Below are 18,720 nucleotides of genomic sequence, written 5' to 3' on the forward strand. Positions count from 1 at the left end.
TGGTTAAGACTTGCAATTCTATAAGCATTTACTTATAAAAACTATCTGACTAATAACTTTGTGGTAAAATTTGGCTTAATAATGAGCAGTAAGATTTCTTTAGAAAATTATGTAATACTTAAAGATTAAAGTATAAATTGATTGTGTGTGTGTGTGTGTGTGTGTGTATTTTTTTCCTATTAAGTGAGTTCAGAAATCCTGTGAAATGTTTACAAAGTTTCAGGAACCAGAATTTGAATTAAAAAAAAAAATTAAACTATATTGTAGGCATAGTTTAAAAAAAAAAAAGAAATATCTATTTTCACAAAAAAATTCTTGATCAATTTAATTATCAAGTGATAGTGTAAGATATCAAAGAGTTTTATTTTAACTATCTTATACATCAATAAACACTTGTTGAACAAATGGCTAGTAATACTTTATACTATGAAGAAAGTATTCTAACTATTATTAGAAATTAGATGATATGACCTTTATCAGATGGCAAGAAAGCGTAAGAAAAAAAATCTCAATGTCATTTATTTTTTGGCAACTTAAGGGCATAAAATTTTCTATATACATTTTTCACATTTACAAGGATTTACTTACCCCTGATTGAAATAGTATTGAAATGATCCAGCTTTTTGAAGATTAAGTTTACAATATTTGTCAGAGTCATCTTCCCTTTCTGTTGGATTTTCCCAAGCAAGGGGACGGAATTTTTGTCTATTAAATTCTTCTCCAGGAGAAGGATAATTTGTGTAGACAGTAACTGTCTTCCCTTGTAAAGTTGGACCTAATCGGAACTGTAGTTCAAAACCTGAAAAAGGCAGTTATTAATAAGTCACTGTAATTACTATAATCACATAAAATTTGCATATTTAAATGATCACACAAACATTTTAATTAACACAATGATTTTTGTCAGGCTTGTGACAAAATGCATCATTTTCTTTCTTTTTTTCTTTCTTTCTTTCTTTCTTTTTTTTTTTTTTTAACAAGGATTAGAGTAGGGAAATGGCTATTCTAAATCCAGACATACAGAAAACCTCAGAGTTTATCATGAATTTTCCAAAGGTATTTATGCATTTCTGGATTTGTCTAATGAAATTGATGATTTTATTTTACTTATATACTCAACAGGAGTAAGTCAATGGACATTAACAACAGCACTCAATTTGATGGAAATATGCACAATTTTCCAAAAAATTGGACCACATGTGATTAATAATGTTACATCATATCTCTCACTTTCTATAATATACCAAAGTTTAAGTTTAAAGGACAGCATGCCTTCTTACTTATTCTAAGTGACCTTAGAAAACTAATTTAACCTCTCTAGGCCTATGTTCTCATATGTAAAATAAAGAGGTAAGATAAAATGCCCTCTATGGTCCTTTTCTAATTCTAAATCTATGATCTCTTAACTTCCAAATGAATTAAAATCATGAAAGATGACAAAGGGCAAAGGTAATATAATTCACTGGCATAATTTTTAAAAAACTTTTACTAACTTATTAAAATATTTCGGTAAACAGGAAAATTTCAAAATGTCCTTTATATCAATACAAGGATCATTTTCTCACTGGAGAAAATGGTGTCATTTTGAACAAATGCAAGTATCAGAGTTCAGCAGCCTGAGCATATTTAAATAACCTATCCCCTGTTCAGTTTAAACAAATAATTCTTCCAGGATCACACATGAATTCAAAGAAGTTATAGTACAAAGGTTAACAGTCATCCAAATAGTTAATTGATCATTGAGAGCCACTATATTTAGTTGCATGTGCTCTCTATATAATAAATGAAAACTATTAAACAATAAATGAGTTTACCTCAATCAACTTTCTGTTAAGTCATTTTGCTAAAATTAGCTGAGGTCACAGTATATTATGCTATTTTCTTATTCCTCATAGTTATACTAGGGACATTTTTCTGAAATTAGCTATTTTTTTTCCAGGTCATAACAAATAAGTTAATTCAAAGCTATCATCTTCCAAATTTATTCAAATGTTCTTTTCCTAAAACTACAGTTCAAGCTCTGCAAAAGGAAACCCTTATTTAATGTTTCATAACTGTAATAGTAAAATAGCATAATTCTAGCCAGATGTTTTTAAAAGTTAAAACAATGTCAAGCAGTAGTAATCATAAAGATTTAATATTCTATTTTCTATCAATTGGAAATTTTTATACCAAAGTGTAATGAAATTTGATTTTTACAATGTCCAATATGTGATAAATTTCTTCTCCCTAAGTGTAATGAAATTTGATTTTTACAATGTCCAATATGTGATAAATTTCTTCTCCTTTCACTACTATTAAATAGTATTTTATAAAATCATAGAAATCTAAGAACTGGAAGGGATCTTATTTAGCTATTTATTCCAACCTATACTATACAAAAGGAATTTCCACTACAACATATGTGTGACAAATGGTTATCTGACTTCTATCTAAAGAACTCCCAAAATGAGAAATCAAAGCAGCTTATCCAATGTTGTAAAACAACATTTTAGGAATGTTTCCTTACATCAATCCTAAATTGACCTCTTTGTCACTTTTGTACATTCCTCCTGATTCTGCCTTTTGGGGACAGTTAAGTCTGATCTCTCTTTCACATGACAACTCTGCAAATACTTGAAGACAATTATTACATCCCTCTTGAATTCTCTGTTTCACATTAAACATGCCCAGTTCTTTCAATTCTTCATCATACAGCATGGACTCAAGGTTCTTCACTATGGCTGCCCTCCTCTAGACCTTATTTAGCTTACCAATGTCCCTCTTTAAATGATAGAGCTCAGATCTGAACATTAATTTCCAGATGACTGACAAACCTATCAAGGCAGCTTTTCAGGAGAAAAGATAGTAGTTCTATTTGGACATGGAGACTTTGAAATGCCAATGAGATATATATAGTTCAAAATGTCCAATTAATGATATAGGACTGGATCTCATGACTGAAATAGAATAATTAATAACTAATTATTCTTGAGTCTAACCATTCGACCAATTTTGAATTATCTATGTAATTGTATTATGTAGCCCACATCTCTCCATCTCTATAGTTTTAGTATGAGATACTTTACCAAAAATTTAACTAAAACTTAGGTAAATTATATTTGTTGCACACATTTTCTTTACTTATCAATTCATTAAGTCTTAAAAAAAAAAAAAAAGGAAATGAAGCTTGTCTATTATGACTTGTTGATGAAATCATGCTGATTTGTAATTATTTTCTTTGCTTCATCAATGTGGCTATTCTTTGTAATTATTTTCACTGCTTCATCAATGTGGCTATTCTTTCCAGTAAGGCAGACTTGAAATTCTTTAGAGTAACATTTTCAAGAGTCGTTGTGGCTTCATCATTCTTAGAAAGTCTTACACTAAAGAGCATACAATTTCTTGTTGAGCTCATAGTTGATGACTTTACAATTTAGAAGAAGTTGCCTGAGGCTACATGCTTTGCTGGCAGAGTCTATGAGCAACTAAGATTATATTGTTTACATCATTAGAATACAAGCTTTTCGAAGATAGGGTCAGTCTCATGTTTGTCTCTCACTAATTAGGATGGTGCCTGGAACAGTGTTTAACAAAGTATTGTAGTACAAATTCAGGGAGAAAGGATAAATCAATATAACTGCTGATTATATTAGTTTTTTTCAGTTGTGTCTGACTATGTAATATTATTATTATTATTATTAATTTTTTTGGCAAAGATACTGAAATAGTTTGCTGTTTGTGTCCAACTCATTTTATCAATGAGGAAACTGAGGTAAAAACCAAATTTGAACTCAATTAATCTTTCTACATGGAATACCCTACCACATAGTAAAATAGACACAAAGAATTGTTGAAAATCATATAGCTAACAAGAGCCAAGGTAGGTATTATCTGAACCCAGGCTTTTCTAATAAATTATCCTGCTAAGTCTGATAGGAATTCTTAATTATTGTTCACATTTATGTGGTGTTTTAAGGTTAAGAATGTGTTTTGTGTTCTCATTTGATCCCTATGACAGTATCGATATTTTAAAAGGGTATAAAAAGAGAAAATATACAGCAGCAATCAGGAAAGTAACTCGATCAGGAACAACCACATTCAGAAATAGAAATATACATTTATATTTTATAAAAATGTACATTAAATATTTTTTCTGAAGATATTTGATGGGGGAGGAAAATCACTACCATCAATCAACTACATCAAGGGAGTTTCTACAGTAGAATTGGCATTTTAGACGATCTTTTAAGGAAGTTGAGAAAAACACCTTTTATATAGTTTACAGCAAAGCAAGGGGGAAAAAAAGCAGCCAAAAATTAATACACACCTAGGCTATACTAAGAAAAGAATAGCTTCCCAGAACTACAGAGATGCTAGTATCATAGTAATATCCCTGGTCATAGCACATCAGGAGTACCATATTTTAGGAATAATATTGATTAGTTGGCAAATCACAGCAGGGTGAAAGAATCATAAAGAATACTGCAAACATACCATGTAAGAATTGGTTGAAGAAAATAGGGATATTTGGCTAAGATAATAGTTGGAATATGACAGTTATTATCAAATATTAAATGTACAAAAGGCAATAGAAGATTAGACTTTCTTTGCTTGGTCCTAAGATGCAAAAGTGAAAGTCTTAGCTTTAAGGTGAAAAGAAAGAAATGTAGGCTTGATAAAAGGATGAAGTTCCTAACAAAAATCATTCAAAGATAGAATAGATTTCTTTGGGAGGATGTCCAATCTGGAAGTTTTCAAGAAAAGTTTAGATAATAATAACAACTCATTTTATGCTTTGAGAGAGATTTTTCTTCTAAAGTCCTACACTTGGGTTGTAAAAGAAAAAAGCATTAGATGGAAGAGGTTTAGTATGGCTGGAATAGCAGTTGAAGATGATTTTTTGCTTTTAGTGTATTACAAGCCTAAAAGGAATTAACAGTGTGATGTGGCATCCAAAAAAAAGGTTAATCTTTGGCTAAATTAGTAGAGACTTAGCTTTTTAGCAATGGGAGGTAGGGGGAAATAGTTTCATTATACCCTGCTCTTGTCAGAAATCATCTATAATATTGGGAATTATGTTTCAAGAAGGATAGTGATAATCTAGATTGTCCAGAGGAAGACAACCAGAATGGTGAAGGAGGTGGATTCCAAATCATATGGAGCTCTATTGAAGATTTTATGTATGTTAACTGTAGAGAAGGTAAAGAGGAAGCAAGGTAGGAGACATGTAGCACATGATAGCTATCTTTAAGATCCGAAGGGCTGAAATGCAAAGAAGAGATTAGACTTGATTATTTGTCCCCAATAAGCAGAATCAGAAGCAACAGATGCAAGTTCCAATTGAGGATTGATCAAGAAAATCTTCCCAATAATTCAAGCTAATGGTGAAATGAGGTAACTTGAAAGATGGTAAGTTCTCCTACCTGGGGGTCTTCAAACAGGCTGGGTAGTCCCTCATCAGGTATTCTCAATTTCTGTGATTTTATCATTTTGGGATATAGATTGGATTTAAATGGCCTCCCTCTGAAATTCTTTAATCAAATTTATTGAAAATGAGGTGACTAAGAGAAGTAAACCCTAAACTAAAAGTATAGAGCAGACTAGGCAAAGAGGTAAAAAGAAGTCAGATAAGACTTGGGTGGTTTCTAGAAAATATGGTATAACTTGCTTCATAGTAGTTTCCCACGGTTATTTCAGTTTTATAGTGTGTATGAAATCCCCAAATGGGTTTGTGGCTAGACGGCTCCCCTCTTCTCCAAAATCTATTCTTCAAACAGAGACCAAGTTAAAAGCAAGTATTTACGAAATATTAACTATTGTGATAAGAACTGTATTTCTGCAGTAACCAATACATCAAAAACTATTTTAACTTTATTTCTTTTGTCAATGAGCAAGTTTTTACTAAATGACTACTATTGTGACAAGCACTATTACTGTGGGGATACAGAGAGGTTAATATTCAGGAGGGGAGAGTTAACACAGAAAAAATAACTGGAAAACAATTAAAATGCCAAAGTGTAATAACTATAAGTGCAATATATATGTGTGTGTGAATATATATATATGTATAAACATATAAATATACACATATATTTGGAGAAAGGTGAGACTCATGAAACTGGAGTATTAAAGAAAGGTCCACCAGAAAGAGTAGAATTTGAGGTTTTAAGGACAGATAGGATTTAGATAGATGGAGAAATAAAAGGTAATTAGAAACATGGGAAAATACAGCATGATCAAAAAGAGGATGAATATAGAATATATAGGAGATAGTAGTAGACCAACATTCATGATGAGGAGAGTATACATTCAAGAGCAATGGCTTATCATATCAGATAATTAAACCAAATTACTGAGAGTCTTAAGATCTAGACAAAGGAGGCCCGGCTTCATGTGGTAAACAATAAAGAACCACTGTAGTTTCTTAATGCAGGTAAACAAACTAAAAACTGTATTTCAAAAACATCATTCTGGCAGTGTCTATATGCACATCATACTGGGAGAGACAAGAGGGAGACTACCAAAACAGTTTCTGCAGTAATACACAAGGATATGGTGAGGGAGATAGATATTTGAAGGAATTATTAGCAGGACTTAATGACATAAAGGTTAAGTGAAAGAAAACTCCAAGGCTTCTATTCTAATCCAGGAGACTGAAAAATTAGTGTATTGAAGACAGCAGCTAGAATGCATACCAAGTCTAAGAGTAGGAGAGAAGTTGGACAAAATCATGGCTTTGAACAGGCAGTGGGTGAATATCCAAGTGGGAAAATACTCTTGGCAATATATTACTGGAACACAAATGACAGGGAGAGACAGATAAAAGTCCAAGAAAGAGAACTAGAAAAATGCAGCCATTGTGAAAGCTGAAGGATAGGGGTTCAACAATGTCAAGCAATGAATTCAAGTCAAGGTATTTAACAAATGCCTTCTATGAAAGGGCACTAAGCTAACTACCGAAGGAGAGAGAAAAAATAAGGCATGGTCCTTATCCTCAAGGATTTTATAGTCTAAAAGTAGAGCTACAATATAGAACACATACAAATAACTAAAATATAAACTGATATATATGTGCAAGAGGTACAAAGCAATGAATGATCTGAGGAAGTAAAGATCATGACTAGAGGAATAAGGTAAGAATTCATGAAAAGAGTATTTGATTTGGATTTTAGAGACGGAAGGGTTTTAAGGGGTATGAGCAGGAAAAAGGGAAGATAAGAGTTTAGGGAAGGGCCCAGAGTACAGCAGAGAACAAGTATAAGACAACGAATAGTTTGACTATAGCATAACCTATTGGAGGGAGTGGTATGAGATAAGGTTGGGAATTAGTATTATAGCACCAATGTTAACTTCTCTGACAAGCAATTGGACTAGGCAATTGTGAGCCACTGAAGGCCTTTAAGAAAGAAATGAAGAAAAGTCAACTTTAAAATGGTCATGAGATATTCACATATTCAATAATATTGATTTAATAACTGAAATCCTTTCAGCATATTTTGAAGAATTTCAAGATACACCTTAAGATACAATATACATTACAAGATAGCTAATAGGTGCAATAATGAAGAAATGGATTTTTTGGTAAGTCTAAATTTAAATTTTAGAAATTAAATTGGCAAAGGGTATCAAAGGGTTATAAAACTTTGGAAAAAACCATGATCTTAAAAATATTTTAAATGATCTTAAGTCCAGATAAGAAAATATATATTCATAGAGAAATAATTTGTTTAAACATCGTATTTCAAGAGTAACTTTTAACATTATTTAAGAAAGAATTTCATTTAACTCAAAGAATAATTATATTTAACTTTATCCTAACTTTCAGAGGCTTTCAAGGATTTAAGAATTTGATTTGTTCTTTTACTATCATCAATTTTAGGAATAAATATGGGGAACTGAAAGAAAATATATTTTAAAAATTCCACAAACATTTATAGTCCCAAATGTGAATTAGGAGTTGAATCATTTAATTTGCATTAGTGTCATTTAAAAAGAAATCAATAATAGAATTCTTACCACTATGTAAGTAACCTTTAACAGACTTTAATAGGAGCGGGCATATAGAGACACAAAATGGCTTCATGATTATCATAATTCCCTTCTAAATCTTTTTTTTTTTTTTGAGCAAAACAATAATTTTAGTTAACAACTAATCATTTATTACAAAGGAAGTCATTCAGTAATGTAGTTTTTCCGTTCTCTGATAAACTTATTTTGGAAGTCTATTCTTTTTCATTCATACCAATAGAATTAAGATAACAAAGTTATGCAAATAGCTTCCTACTCACCTTGTTCCAGCCTGAAAAGAGTCTTTTCTAGTTTTTCCATGTCGTTTAAAAGTAAAATACGAACTTGCTTACTGACACCCATTTTGGCTTCCAAATGATTTGAAGAGAACTACTTCAAAAATGAATAAATTGTCCCTATAAAACAAATTAAAAAATTAAAACAAAGAGGAAAAGAAAATACCCCCGCTACCTTAATCTCCGTAGAGTTGATGGTTGCACTTACATGATCTCAAAAGCCTAGCACAGATAGGTTAAAGAGAATAATTCCTGCAAACAGGACCCGAACAGCTTTTACCTACAGCCTCAGGGGCAGAGCAATAAGAAACCCACAGATTTTTACTAATGTAGACTTCCGAATTTGCATGGAAATGCAATCTGCTACAGAGGAGACCCGAGCTGGGAGACAAATAATCTGGTCGCCTCTGAGTGACACCTGTGCCCGCGGCTCTCTAACAGCCTGCCCAGAGATGCCAGGTGGGAGATGGCCCCTCCGACTCCAAATTCGGGCAGGAGGTCGCCGAGGGGGTGGGGAAAGGGGAGACAGCTGCAACCCTCGGAATGCTTTCCATAGATAGAAAATGTACAGAAGGAAAGATATAGATAGAAAGGCATTATATCCCCGAGAGGTCAGCACTTACAGGGAGCCAGGAGTACGTGCAGCCGCCGGCACACCGAGGGATGGAAGCAGGGGTAGGCGGGGCTTCGGTGGCTGGGGTGGGGGGCGGATACGGAGAACGGAGGGAGGGGGGAGGGGCGCAGAGGACACTAAGGGAGGCCGGGAAGGGCAAGGGAAGAGTCGGCAGGGCCAGCTCGGGGCTCAGAGGAGAGGGGCGGCGAAAGTAGCCCCTCCTCTCCGTCCCACCCCGCCCCTTGCTCCCAGGTCCCTGCCCGGAGCGCGCGCACACACATACGCATACACGCACGCACACGGAGCGGTCCTAGGGACAGACAGAAGGGAGGAGGGCGGGAGCTGCGGCTGAGACCACTGTCTTCTCCGCGAACGACCGCTTGTCTTACGGTCAATATCCGGGAGAGACTAGACCCACTTGCCTGGGCTACAGAGTCTCGCGAGAATGGGGAGCTTGCTTGCTTTCTTCTCCCCCACCCCCATCCTCAGTGTAGCCGAGGCGCTGGCCCAGTCCAAGTCGGGTCGGACCATACGAGGCAGGGAGGAGGGGGAGAACGGAAAGTCTACCAGCCTTTTCCCTGGAAAAAGACAAGCCTAGGAACCGCGTCAAGGAGGAGAGTTTTCTATCTCTTATGACCTCCTCTCTTTGTGTTTGGAAAGTTAAAAGTCCTGAGGTTCTGGGTTTATTAAACCCCACGGTACGGTATTTATGGCCTTCCACATCTCACCCCTCACTTTGAGCCCAGCAAAGTTTTCAAACCCACCCGAGTGGCTGAGGATGTGGTTAAAAAAGACTTGCAGATAGTTCCCTGCCCGAACTGCCCCTGCCCTAGTGTCCTCCCTTCCCCCAGGTGACTTAAATAAGAGCCGGGATGGGCTGTAGAGTTAAAAATGTTTGCACTCTGACGCTTAGTGTGGGACTTGGTTTTAGGGAGACAGATTTAAGTCCTTCTATAACCCCTTAAGTCACTAGCCAAAGGCATTTAGGTGATAGTGGTGACTGCTGGACGTGGAAGCAGAAAGACCTGAGCCATAACTGATTGTGTCATTTAACTTCTTTGCCTCAATTTCTTTATCTTTAAAATGGGGTTAAAAATAGCACCCACCACTCTGGATTCTAAGGACCAAATTAGGTATTTGTAAAGTCCTTAGTACTGTGTCTGGCACTTGGTTCGTGGTTGATTTTGTTTCTCAAAGAGGATCACAAAGATAGCACTACATTAGAGTCAAGTTAGTGTGTTTTACTGGGGTTGGTCAGAGGAATACAAGCTCCAAACGCCAGACAGAAATATCCCCATGAACATTTGGGGTGGATTCTCTAACATTGCCCATCTCATATTTCGTTTGAGCTGCTTCTATTCCCGCAAACTCTGAGCACAATACCATCTCTGATTAGGGCGCTTCAGGGTCTTCCATATTATAAATTCAATTTAAAATCAATTTTACGTTCTTAAGAGACAACTTGAGAGTGTCCTTGTATTGCTTTTTCTCACCACCTTGTGTGAGTTCTCCTTAAAATAGTCTTTTGGGGAAGCATACATTTGGCATTTGAACAATGTGGCCAGCCCAATGGAATTGAGCTGTCAGCTGTAGCGTTTGAATACTTGGCAGTTTAATTTGAGAAAGGACCTCAGGATTTGGTATCTTATTCTGCCAGGTGATCTTCAGAATTTTCTGAAGATAATTTAAATGAAAGTGATTCAATTTCCTGGCATGGCACTAATACATTGTCCAGGTTTCACAGCATACCACAATGAGATAGATCACCTCGTGGACTCTATAGATCTTCAGTTTGGTAGTCAGTTTAAAACCTTTCCTGTCCCACACTTTCCTTTGGAGCCCCCAAACACTGAGCTAGCTCTGGTAATGCGTGTGTCAACTTCATTATTATTGTGAACATCCCTGGAAAGCATACTGTCAAGGTAAGAGAACTTATCTACAGCATTCAAAACTTCTCCATTTGCTGTAACTGGTGGTTCCACATAAGAAATATAATAGTTCTTGTATCAGGGATGGGAAACAGTAAGGTTCCCAGGCATATAAGGTCCAGGAAATGGTTGGTAAGGAAATCACAAGTGGGTGGGACAGCTGCCTGGCAAACCCCTAACTCAAAATGACTACTCAGAGATTTTTCAAAGTGAAGATAAGAAACTTTACTAGAATCTCTGGAGAAGCGGGCAGTCCACTCACTGGGGTCTCAGAGACAAGAGGCTGATTTTACAAAGGCTAAGAGATGATTTAAATAGTCTAAAACCACCAGAACCCATGAGCCCTCCTCTCATCTGGTTAATTTTCACTGCCTGCTCAAGTGGAAGTAGCAAAGGTTTGCTAACTTCTAGTCAAGCCAATATAATTGATTTATTGCAGATGTGTTTGCCTAAATTTACTGTGGTCAGCTTGTTACAATGTTTGCAAATGTTGGTGTGAGCTGATATGAGTACTCTATTATAATGTTATTCAAAGAATTTCATTTTTCCCAAACCCATCAGACCTTCCTAAACTAAAATTTAGATTATAGGTTCAACCTATTTTAGTTAATGATTTTATGTGACATAATCCCTCACAATAAGGAGATTTATTTAGAGGTAAATAATCTAAACCAGAGGGGTTAAAGGTTTCTAAAATAACTAAGGAGACTTAGTTTACCTCAGGCTTTCTCAGTCAACAAATAGAGATAGCTAGTTTGGAGGCTTCTCAAATATCTCCAGGCCATGAAATAATTAGTCAGATTCTTCTCTAAGCAATTGAGTAAAGGTCAAGGGGGTTATCTCAGGTATCTTCTGTTGGAAGAGCAAGTCTTTGCTCTTCTTCCCAGAGCCATAGAGATTAAATAGATCCTGGTGCTGAGTCTTGAATTATCCAAAGTTATTATTCTGAGAAGTCCTCAATTTCCCCTTTCACTCACAAGGGATGATGAGCTGAAAGCTAGATACACCCATTTTTACTGTTTGATTTCTTTAAGTTGATATGATCCACCAATGATGTTATAAATATCCAAATGGCCCTTGCCTTTTTGAAAAAGGATTCCTGACCCCTATCATATATAAATGTTACCTATGATGATGATAAGCTACCGGAAGACAAAGACTTTTCATTTTTGTCTCCATCCTAAGATACAGAGGAGACAGATATAGTATGTCTAGTGGATCAGTGGATACTGGCACAGTCCCTGCCTTGTTAAGATTCTTCATGATTCCATTTCATGTTTTCTTGACAAAGATACTGGAGTAGTTTGTCACTTCCTTTTCCGTCTTATTTTACTATGAGGAAACTGAGATTAACATGGTTAATTGGCTCACTCAGGGTCACATAGCTAGTGACTGACTGAAATTTAAACTCCTATTTAAACCATATACGATCGGTACTCTATTCACAGCTACATAGCTTTTCTTGCCTGAAATAGTAAATGCTTAATAAATATTTGTTGACTGTGTGATCACTGGGCAAATCATTTAACCTCTTTCCAATTCTCTCTTCATCTGTAAAACAGGGATATCATTTGTAGTATAGGTATCTCATTGGGAGTTGTTGGGAGTCTCAAATGAGATAATATATGTAAAATGCTTTGCAAACCTTAAAGTACTAAATATATATCATATATAGTTCTTATTCTTCCTTTTGCAAGTTTTTTTTTTTATCAAGTGTCAGATATTAATCTTTTTTCTTTCAGAGTTCTCTTTGGAAGTTAAGTCTATGGACCATTCTCATAATATTTTCAAATGCATAAAATAAAATATATAGGATTACAAAGGAATTAAATTATACTATCAAAATATGTTTTAAAAAATTTTCCAGATCACCTGAAATCTTTTCATTAACCTCAATTAAAATTCCTTACACTAGAAGACTGTGCTGAAATTAATACCCATTTTTCAACTTTGCCCATTGAAGTTGAAACAGAGGGCATGAAATTCACCTAATTGTCGGTATAAGGGAGGCTTATCTTTTGGGACATAAATGTCAGCATGCTAAAATCAGTAACAATTTATGCTGACAGAGAAGGTCCTATATTTACTTATTGTTACATCAGTGCACTTTCTAAGAAGGAATAGTTGGATTTTTAAAAAATTACACAAAATTTTTCTTAGAAGTTTGAAAAGCTTGTCTGGTATAAATAGACTTTCCAACTGTAAGTGAGGAAACTCCTTAGTCTTAATGCTTATAATGTCACATCCTTATATGCTATAAATTGTTGTGTAAATACTTAATTCACACCCACTTGAGATAGGTAATGTAAAGATCATCCTGATTTTACAGTAAGTCTTTCAAGGTCCCCCTTTAATATTAATGTCTTCCCTCTTTGGATTATTTTCAATTTAGCCTATCATTATCTTTATTCTTATTTGTGTACTGTTGAATGATGTCTCTCCCATTAGACTGTAAGCCTTTTTGTATCCCCAGTGATTTACAAAGTGCCTAATATACAGTAGATGATTAATAAATATTTATTGACTAATAAAAAAAATAAAAAACTTTCTCTCTCTCCTTATATATAAATGTATATAAATTGATTACTGTTTTTACCTTTATTCTGCCAGTCTTTCTTTTGAGCTTAACATATTGTTGATATAAATCTTAAACATAAAGCATACATTTCTCATGTAAAAAAAAACCCATAAGCAATTTGTCCAATGTTTAAACAGTTTGGCCATGTTGAGTTCCTTAAAATTGCTCTTTGATATTGGCTCTTATATGTTAAATTTTCTGTTAAGTTCAGATTTGATTGATAGAAAATCCTGAAAAGCTGCAAATTCATTGAATGTCCATTTTTTCTCATTGAAAATTATAGATAATTTTGTTGGATATGATAATTTGGGCCGCAGGCCTAGGTTTTTGGGTTTTTTTTGCTTGTTTGTAGATATGATTCCAAGACCTGCAGTCTTTTATTGTAATTGCTGATAAATCTTGTACAATTCTAATTGTAGCTCAGCATATTTGAATTGTTTTTTCCATGTTTCTTGAAAAATTTCCTCTTTGATCTGGGGATTTCAAATTTTGGCAATAATATTCCTATGTGTTTAACACAAAGGATCTCTTTAAGATGGTATTTGGTGAATTTTTTCTGTTTCTACTTTCCCCTCATGTTCTATCATTCTAGGACAATTTTCTAGGATTATTTGCTGCATTATTGTGTCAAGGTTCTCTTTCTGGTCAAACTTTCTGACAGTCCAATTATTCTTATATTTTCTCTTCTTGAACTGTTCTCCAGATCTGTTGTTTTTCTTATGCAATTTTCCACATTCTGTTTTATTTTCTCATTCTTTATAATCTATTTTGTTATTTCTTGGTCTCTCATAGTTTCACTGGTTTCTCCTTACCCAGTTCTAATTTTTAAAGAATTATTTTCATCTTTGAGACTCTGTACCTCCTTTTCTTTTCTTTTCTTTTTTTTTTTTTTTGCTGAGGCAATTAGGGTTAAATGACTTGCGCAGGGTCACACAGCTAGGAAGTGTTAAATGTCTGAGATCAGATTTGGACTCACATCCTCCTGACTTCAGGGCTGGTGCTCTATCCTCTGGGCCACCTAATTGCCTATCTATACCTCCTTTTCTAATTAGTTAACTTTTTTTTTCCATAATCTTTTTTTTTCTTGGATAGTCTTAAATTTTTTTCTTTAGTTTTTTTCTTATTGTATCTCATTTCAATTTTGAATTCTTTTTTTGAATTTCTACAAATTCTCTCTGGCCAGGAAGCCATTTCACATTACTCTTTGTTGTAGAAGCTTTTTTTTTTTTTTTTTTTTTTAACTAAAGTGTCCACCTCTGAAGATGAATCCTGGTCTTCCCTGTTCCCATAATATGTTTCAAGGATGAGGTTCTTTCTTCTTTGCTGGTTCATTTTTTTTTTTTTTAATAAGAGATTTGTGTAAATACCTCTAATTATGGGATAGAGGGAATGATACCTTAATCTTCATTTTAGCTCTCCACTCTGACCAGGAACCTTAAACCAAGAGCTTCACTTTTCTATAAGTGCCCACAGCCAGTAGTGACCCTGCCTTGCTGCTTCTGCACTCAACAAGTGCTGGTTTCTTCTTGCCCAGGGCTGCATTCCATAGCACAGCTGGACTTGGGGTGTTCCCAATCAGTTGAGGTTCACTCAGTCTTCCCAGACTTAAACCCCGACTTGACAAGCAGTCCAGGAGGTGAAAGTGTCCTGAGGCTCCAGTTACACCCAGCTAGTTTGAGGAATCCCAATTTGAGATTTCTGTGGAGCTAGCCTGGAAGAGTTTGCATTTCAGACAGGTTAATCCCCAGCCTGGAATCTTCAGATCTTGTTGAGTTGTTATGTGGAGGACCCTTGTTCTGCTCTAAATCTTCTTAGTTTTTCATCAGTTTGTGTTCGCCCCAAGGCATAAATTTGTCTTGTATGTGGTGGAAATCAGGAGAGTTTGTAATTTATCAACCTATTCCACCATCTTCCCCTAAAATGATAAAATTTTAAGACATTTGTTAATTCATTTAAAATAAAAATAGTAAATATATGTTGATATAAATATACTTATGAAGAAATAACATTTTCCAAAACAAAAATAATTGGTGAGAACAGGAACATTGTTTTATCTGTTTTTGCAAATTTCTTTAATATTTGGCTTCATGTGAAATAACTGGATTCTTATAGCTGCTTCTGCATTCATTCTATTGAGATATGTTGATTTGGTTGAAATATATGAAAAAAATCCTGCCTCAGACAGATGTGCAATTGGAAAAGGGAATAAAGTCTGAATAGGCAAATAACATCCTAATATAGTTATGAAAATAGTTTTGATTTAATAGACCCCATACAAGGATCTTGGAATCCTTGGACCATACTTTGAGGACTATTCTACACAAAACATGAATCTTGTTTACTACATCTCCAACAATAGTTATCCAATCTTTTTTTAAAGACCTTAAGGAACTGGGATCTTACTTTCTCTAAAGCAGCTTATCCCATTTTTATACATCTTGAATTGTTCATTTTTCTTATGTTGCCCTTACATTTTCCTCCCTCAGAACTCACATTTGCATAGTGTTCAAAGGTTTGCACGGAGTACAAGGACAATTTTTCTATTTCAGTTCAATATCCATTTCACTTTGTTGGCTCTTTGAATATAGGAAGAGTATAAGCCCCAATTTCTAATATGGGATATTCAATGTAGGTTGTAGATCTTGAAAGGATCATAGATCAAAAGGGAATTGCAAGAGACCTCAATGGCCATCAAGGCCACTTTCTGTCATTTTACTGATGAAGAAACTTTGTAGTTTAGAGAGAGAAAATGTTTTAGTTGAGGTTACTTGAGCAATAAGCATCATAGGTAAGATGTAACTCAAATCCTCTGATTCCAGAGCTGTGTCTTTTTCTTTTATGCTAACTGATACTGCATAGCATGTTCAATTTGGGTACGGATTGATTGATGTTTGGGATATTGTTTTCCTTGCTCTAAATCCTCTAATTTTCTTAATAACTTCTTTCTTGTCCATGTACCTATGAAGTTAATTTTAAAAAAACTGACATGTATTGCATGCAAAATAATAGGGTTTGTTTGTTTTGGTTTTAATCAGGCCTGTGATTTCTTTGGTGCAGGAAACTCTCAGTGAGGAAATTCTGGCTTAGTGTTACCCTTAGGCTTCCCAAAACATGCTACTCAAATTTCCCCCTGAAGCATTTTTTCATTATTTCACATTCCAAAAATTACCTTTTTCTTTTTGCCCCTGACTCCTAAAAACTGTGATTCTTTCAGTACTCTATTGTCAATGATTTCATCTATACATTAGGAAGAAAACAGTCAAAATGTATGATGTTGGAGTGAAAAGTACATTCATCCTGCAATCTGAGGAGGAGGGTCACTGTCCCAGTTATGCTGCCTATGGGGTTGTGTGACTTTTGCGGGGATTGAATGGAAAAAAGTAGGTGAAAGGGCTTTGTCAATAATAGGGAGTACAAATCTAAGGCTATTCATCCAATTCACTGGAAGTACTGAATAGTCCAGTTTCCCAGAGATCTATTTCAGTTTTAAAAGAGTAGTCTCTTAATTTGGGGGATTTGAGGCAGCAAGAAAAAAATCAAGTGGGAATTTCAAGGTAAGAGGATATTTCTAAAGGGAAAGGAAGGTATTAGAAAAAGGACTTTATAACTCTTAAATCTTATCACCCTAAGAAACCATCAGTTTGCTTTTGCAACAAAAAACAAAAAATCCCAGCCCTGATCAGATCAGGTGTTTCCATATAAAGTACTAGAACTGACTCCACAAGCTAAGCATAACATTTGTAAACAGTTAACAACTGTGAACTTTTTAGGATGTAAGGTGAAGCCTTAGGATGTAAGCTACAATTATGAAACTACATTGGAGATATGTGCACCTGTCAGAGGAGTGGGCTGTACCATGAGCCCAGTGACTGTGACTAAATAACTGGGGATGAGAAGATGGGTCTTATTATGCTGCCATTCTGGAGAGACTCAATCATGGGGTTTGTTTCTCACACAACTATCTCCTCCCTTCTCTTCTTTTCTGCCCTTCTCCACTGCCCCTACCCTCCCCCCTTTATCAATTAACACTATTTCATTCTGCTCCCTTTAGCTACCTGGCTCCTCTAGTTGAGTTCCCCCTCCCCATTATCTTATAGCTTCAACAAGACCTGGATCTAAGATCTAGAATGAGCAATAGTAAGTTGTTGTTTTTCTTCTTTTTCCTCCTTTTCCTTCTCCTCTTCTTTTCCTCCCTCTTCTTTTCCTCTTCTCCTTTGCTTTGTTCTTCTTTTTCTTCTTCTTTTCTTCTTCTTCTCCTCCTCCTCCTTCTTCTCTTCCTTCTCCTTCTTCCTTTACTGTCCCATTCCTGTGGAGGTCTTGGGTAATCCTACCTTACTGTATCCAAGTAGAATGCCTAGTGATGATATCAATCTCCATATCCTCCCTTCTCCTCTCCCTCATGGTAATATTTCCCCTATGTAAGAGCCAAAATAATAAAATAAGAACTCCACTGCCTCACTCATGAATGCAGGAAAGATTTATTTTACATTCTTGAAGAATGGGTGTCTAAGTGAGTAGACGTACTTTGAAACTCCAAAGACAGCATTTTATCTCCTATCTTGAAGCACAAGTCCCTCCCTTATCACATTAATTGGATGTTACAGAAATAAATCTCCACCCCTCATTACATAGCCAGTCCCTACTCCAGAGAAGCTTCCATTCCAGCAGGTGGAGGTAACAGAGGAGGCTAGAAGAAACAAGAACAAAAGATTCTTTTCAAGTCGCAGGCCACCATCCCTGATTACAAAAGTTAGTCTCTGCCCCCATGGAGTTTACATTCATTTGGGGAAGATAAACTCCACCCTTGATTATTCCTTGATCTCCTTGTGCGGTTCAGTTTTCTAATTTAATTTTCATTTCTTCAATTTGATTTTCATAACTGTGGAAACTAAAATGCCCTTCCATTTCTCACATCCTATAAAATCTGTCCATGGCCTGTGCCATCTTTGCTGAATCCCTTTGGGTTAGCTGGTCATAGCATATTGCCTCATGGTGTCTTTCCTCTTCCCCATGCTTCATGGCGTTTTTTCTTCTTACTCTATCCCTCCCTTATAGTGTCTTTCTCCTCCTTATAATTAATTTAATTCTTTTAGGGTACTAAATCCCTTTTAGGATTTAGCCTTGAAAGTTAATGGCATACTCCCACCTCATTATATATTCCCTTTTTCCTGGTTAATTGTGAGTTCCACTGGGGAATTATTGTTGAAATTCCTTTCCTTGCTAACTATATGCTCCCCTAAATCTGTTTCATTTCTGATGTCTATTTACTTCTTCATTGTGTCCATAACCGCTTCTCTTAAATAAATGAAACTTTTG

The 18,720-nt window shown here is 35.3% G+C and overlaps 1 protein-coding gene across 1 annotated transcript in view; it reads right to left on the reverse strand.

Annotated features, from left to right (window-relative positions):
- Positions 1 to 9,335, reverse strand: part of AGL (amylo-alpha-1, 6-glucosidase, 4-alpha-glucanotransferase) — a 79,741-nt gene extending 70,406 nt beyond the window's left edge. The window contains exons 1-3 of the mRNA XM_051993269.1: positions 8,909 to 9,335; positions 8,271 to 8,405; positions 589 to 799 (exon numbers count right to left, since the gene is read on the reverse strand). Of these exons, the coding sequence (XP_051849229.1) occupies positions 589 to 799; positions 8,271 to 8,352 (293 nt within the window). The 5' untranslated portion in view covers positions 8,353 to 8,405; positions 8,909 to 9,335. The remainder of the gene's footprint in view (positions 1 to 588; positions 800 to 8,270; positions 8,406 to 8,908) is intronic.
- Between the last annotated feature and the right edge of the window lie 9,385 nt (positions 9,336 to 18,720).

The sequence above is a fragment of the Antechinus flavipes genome, chromosome 4 (assembly GCF_016432865.1).
Source record: "Antechinus flavipes isolate AdamAnt ecotype Samford, QLD, Australia chromosome 4, AdamAnt_v2, whole genome shotgun sequence".
Lineage (NCBI taxonomy): Eukaryota > Metazoa > Chordata > Mammalia > Dasyuromorphia > Dasyuridae > Antechinus > Antechinus flavipes.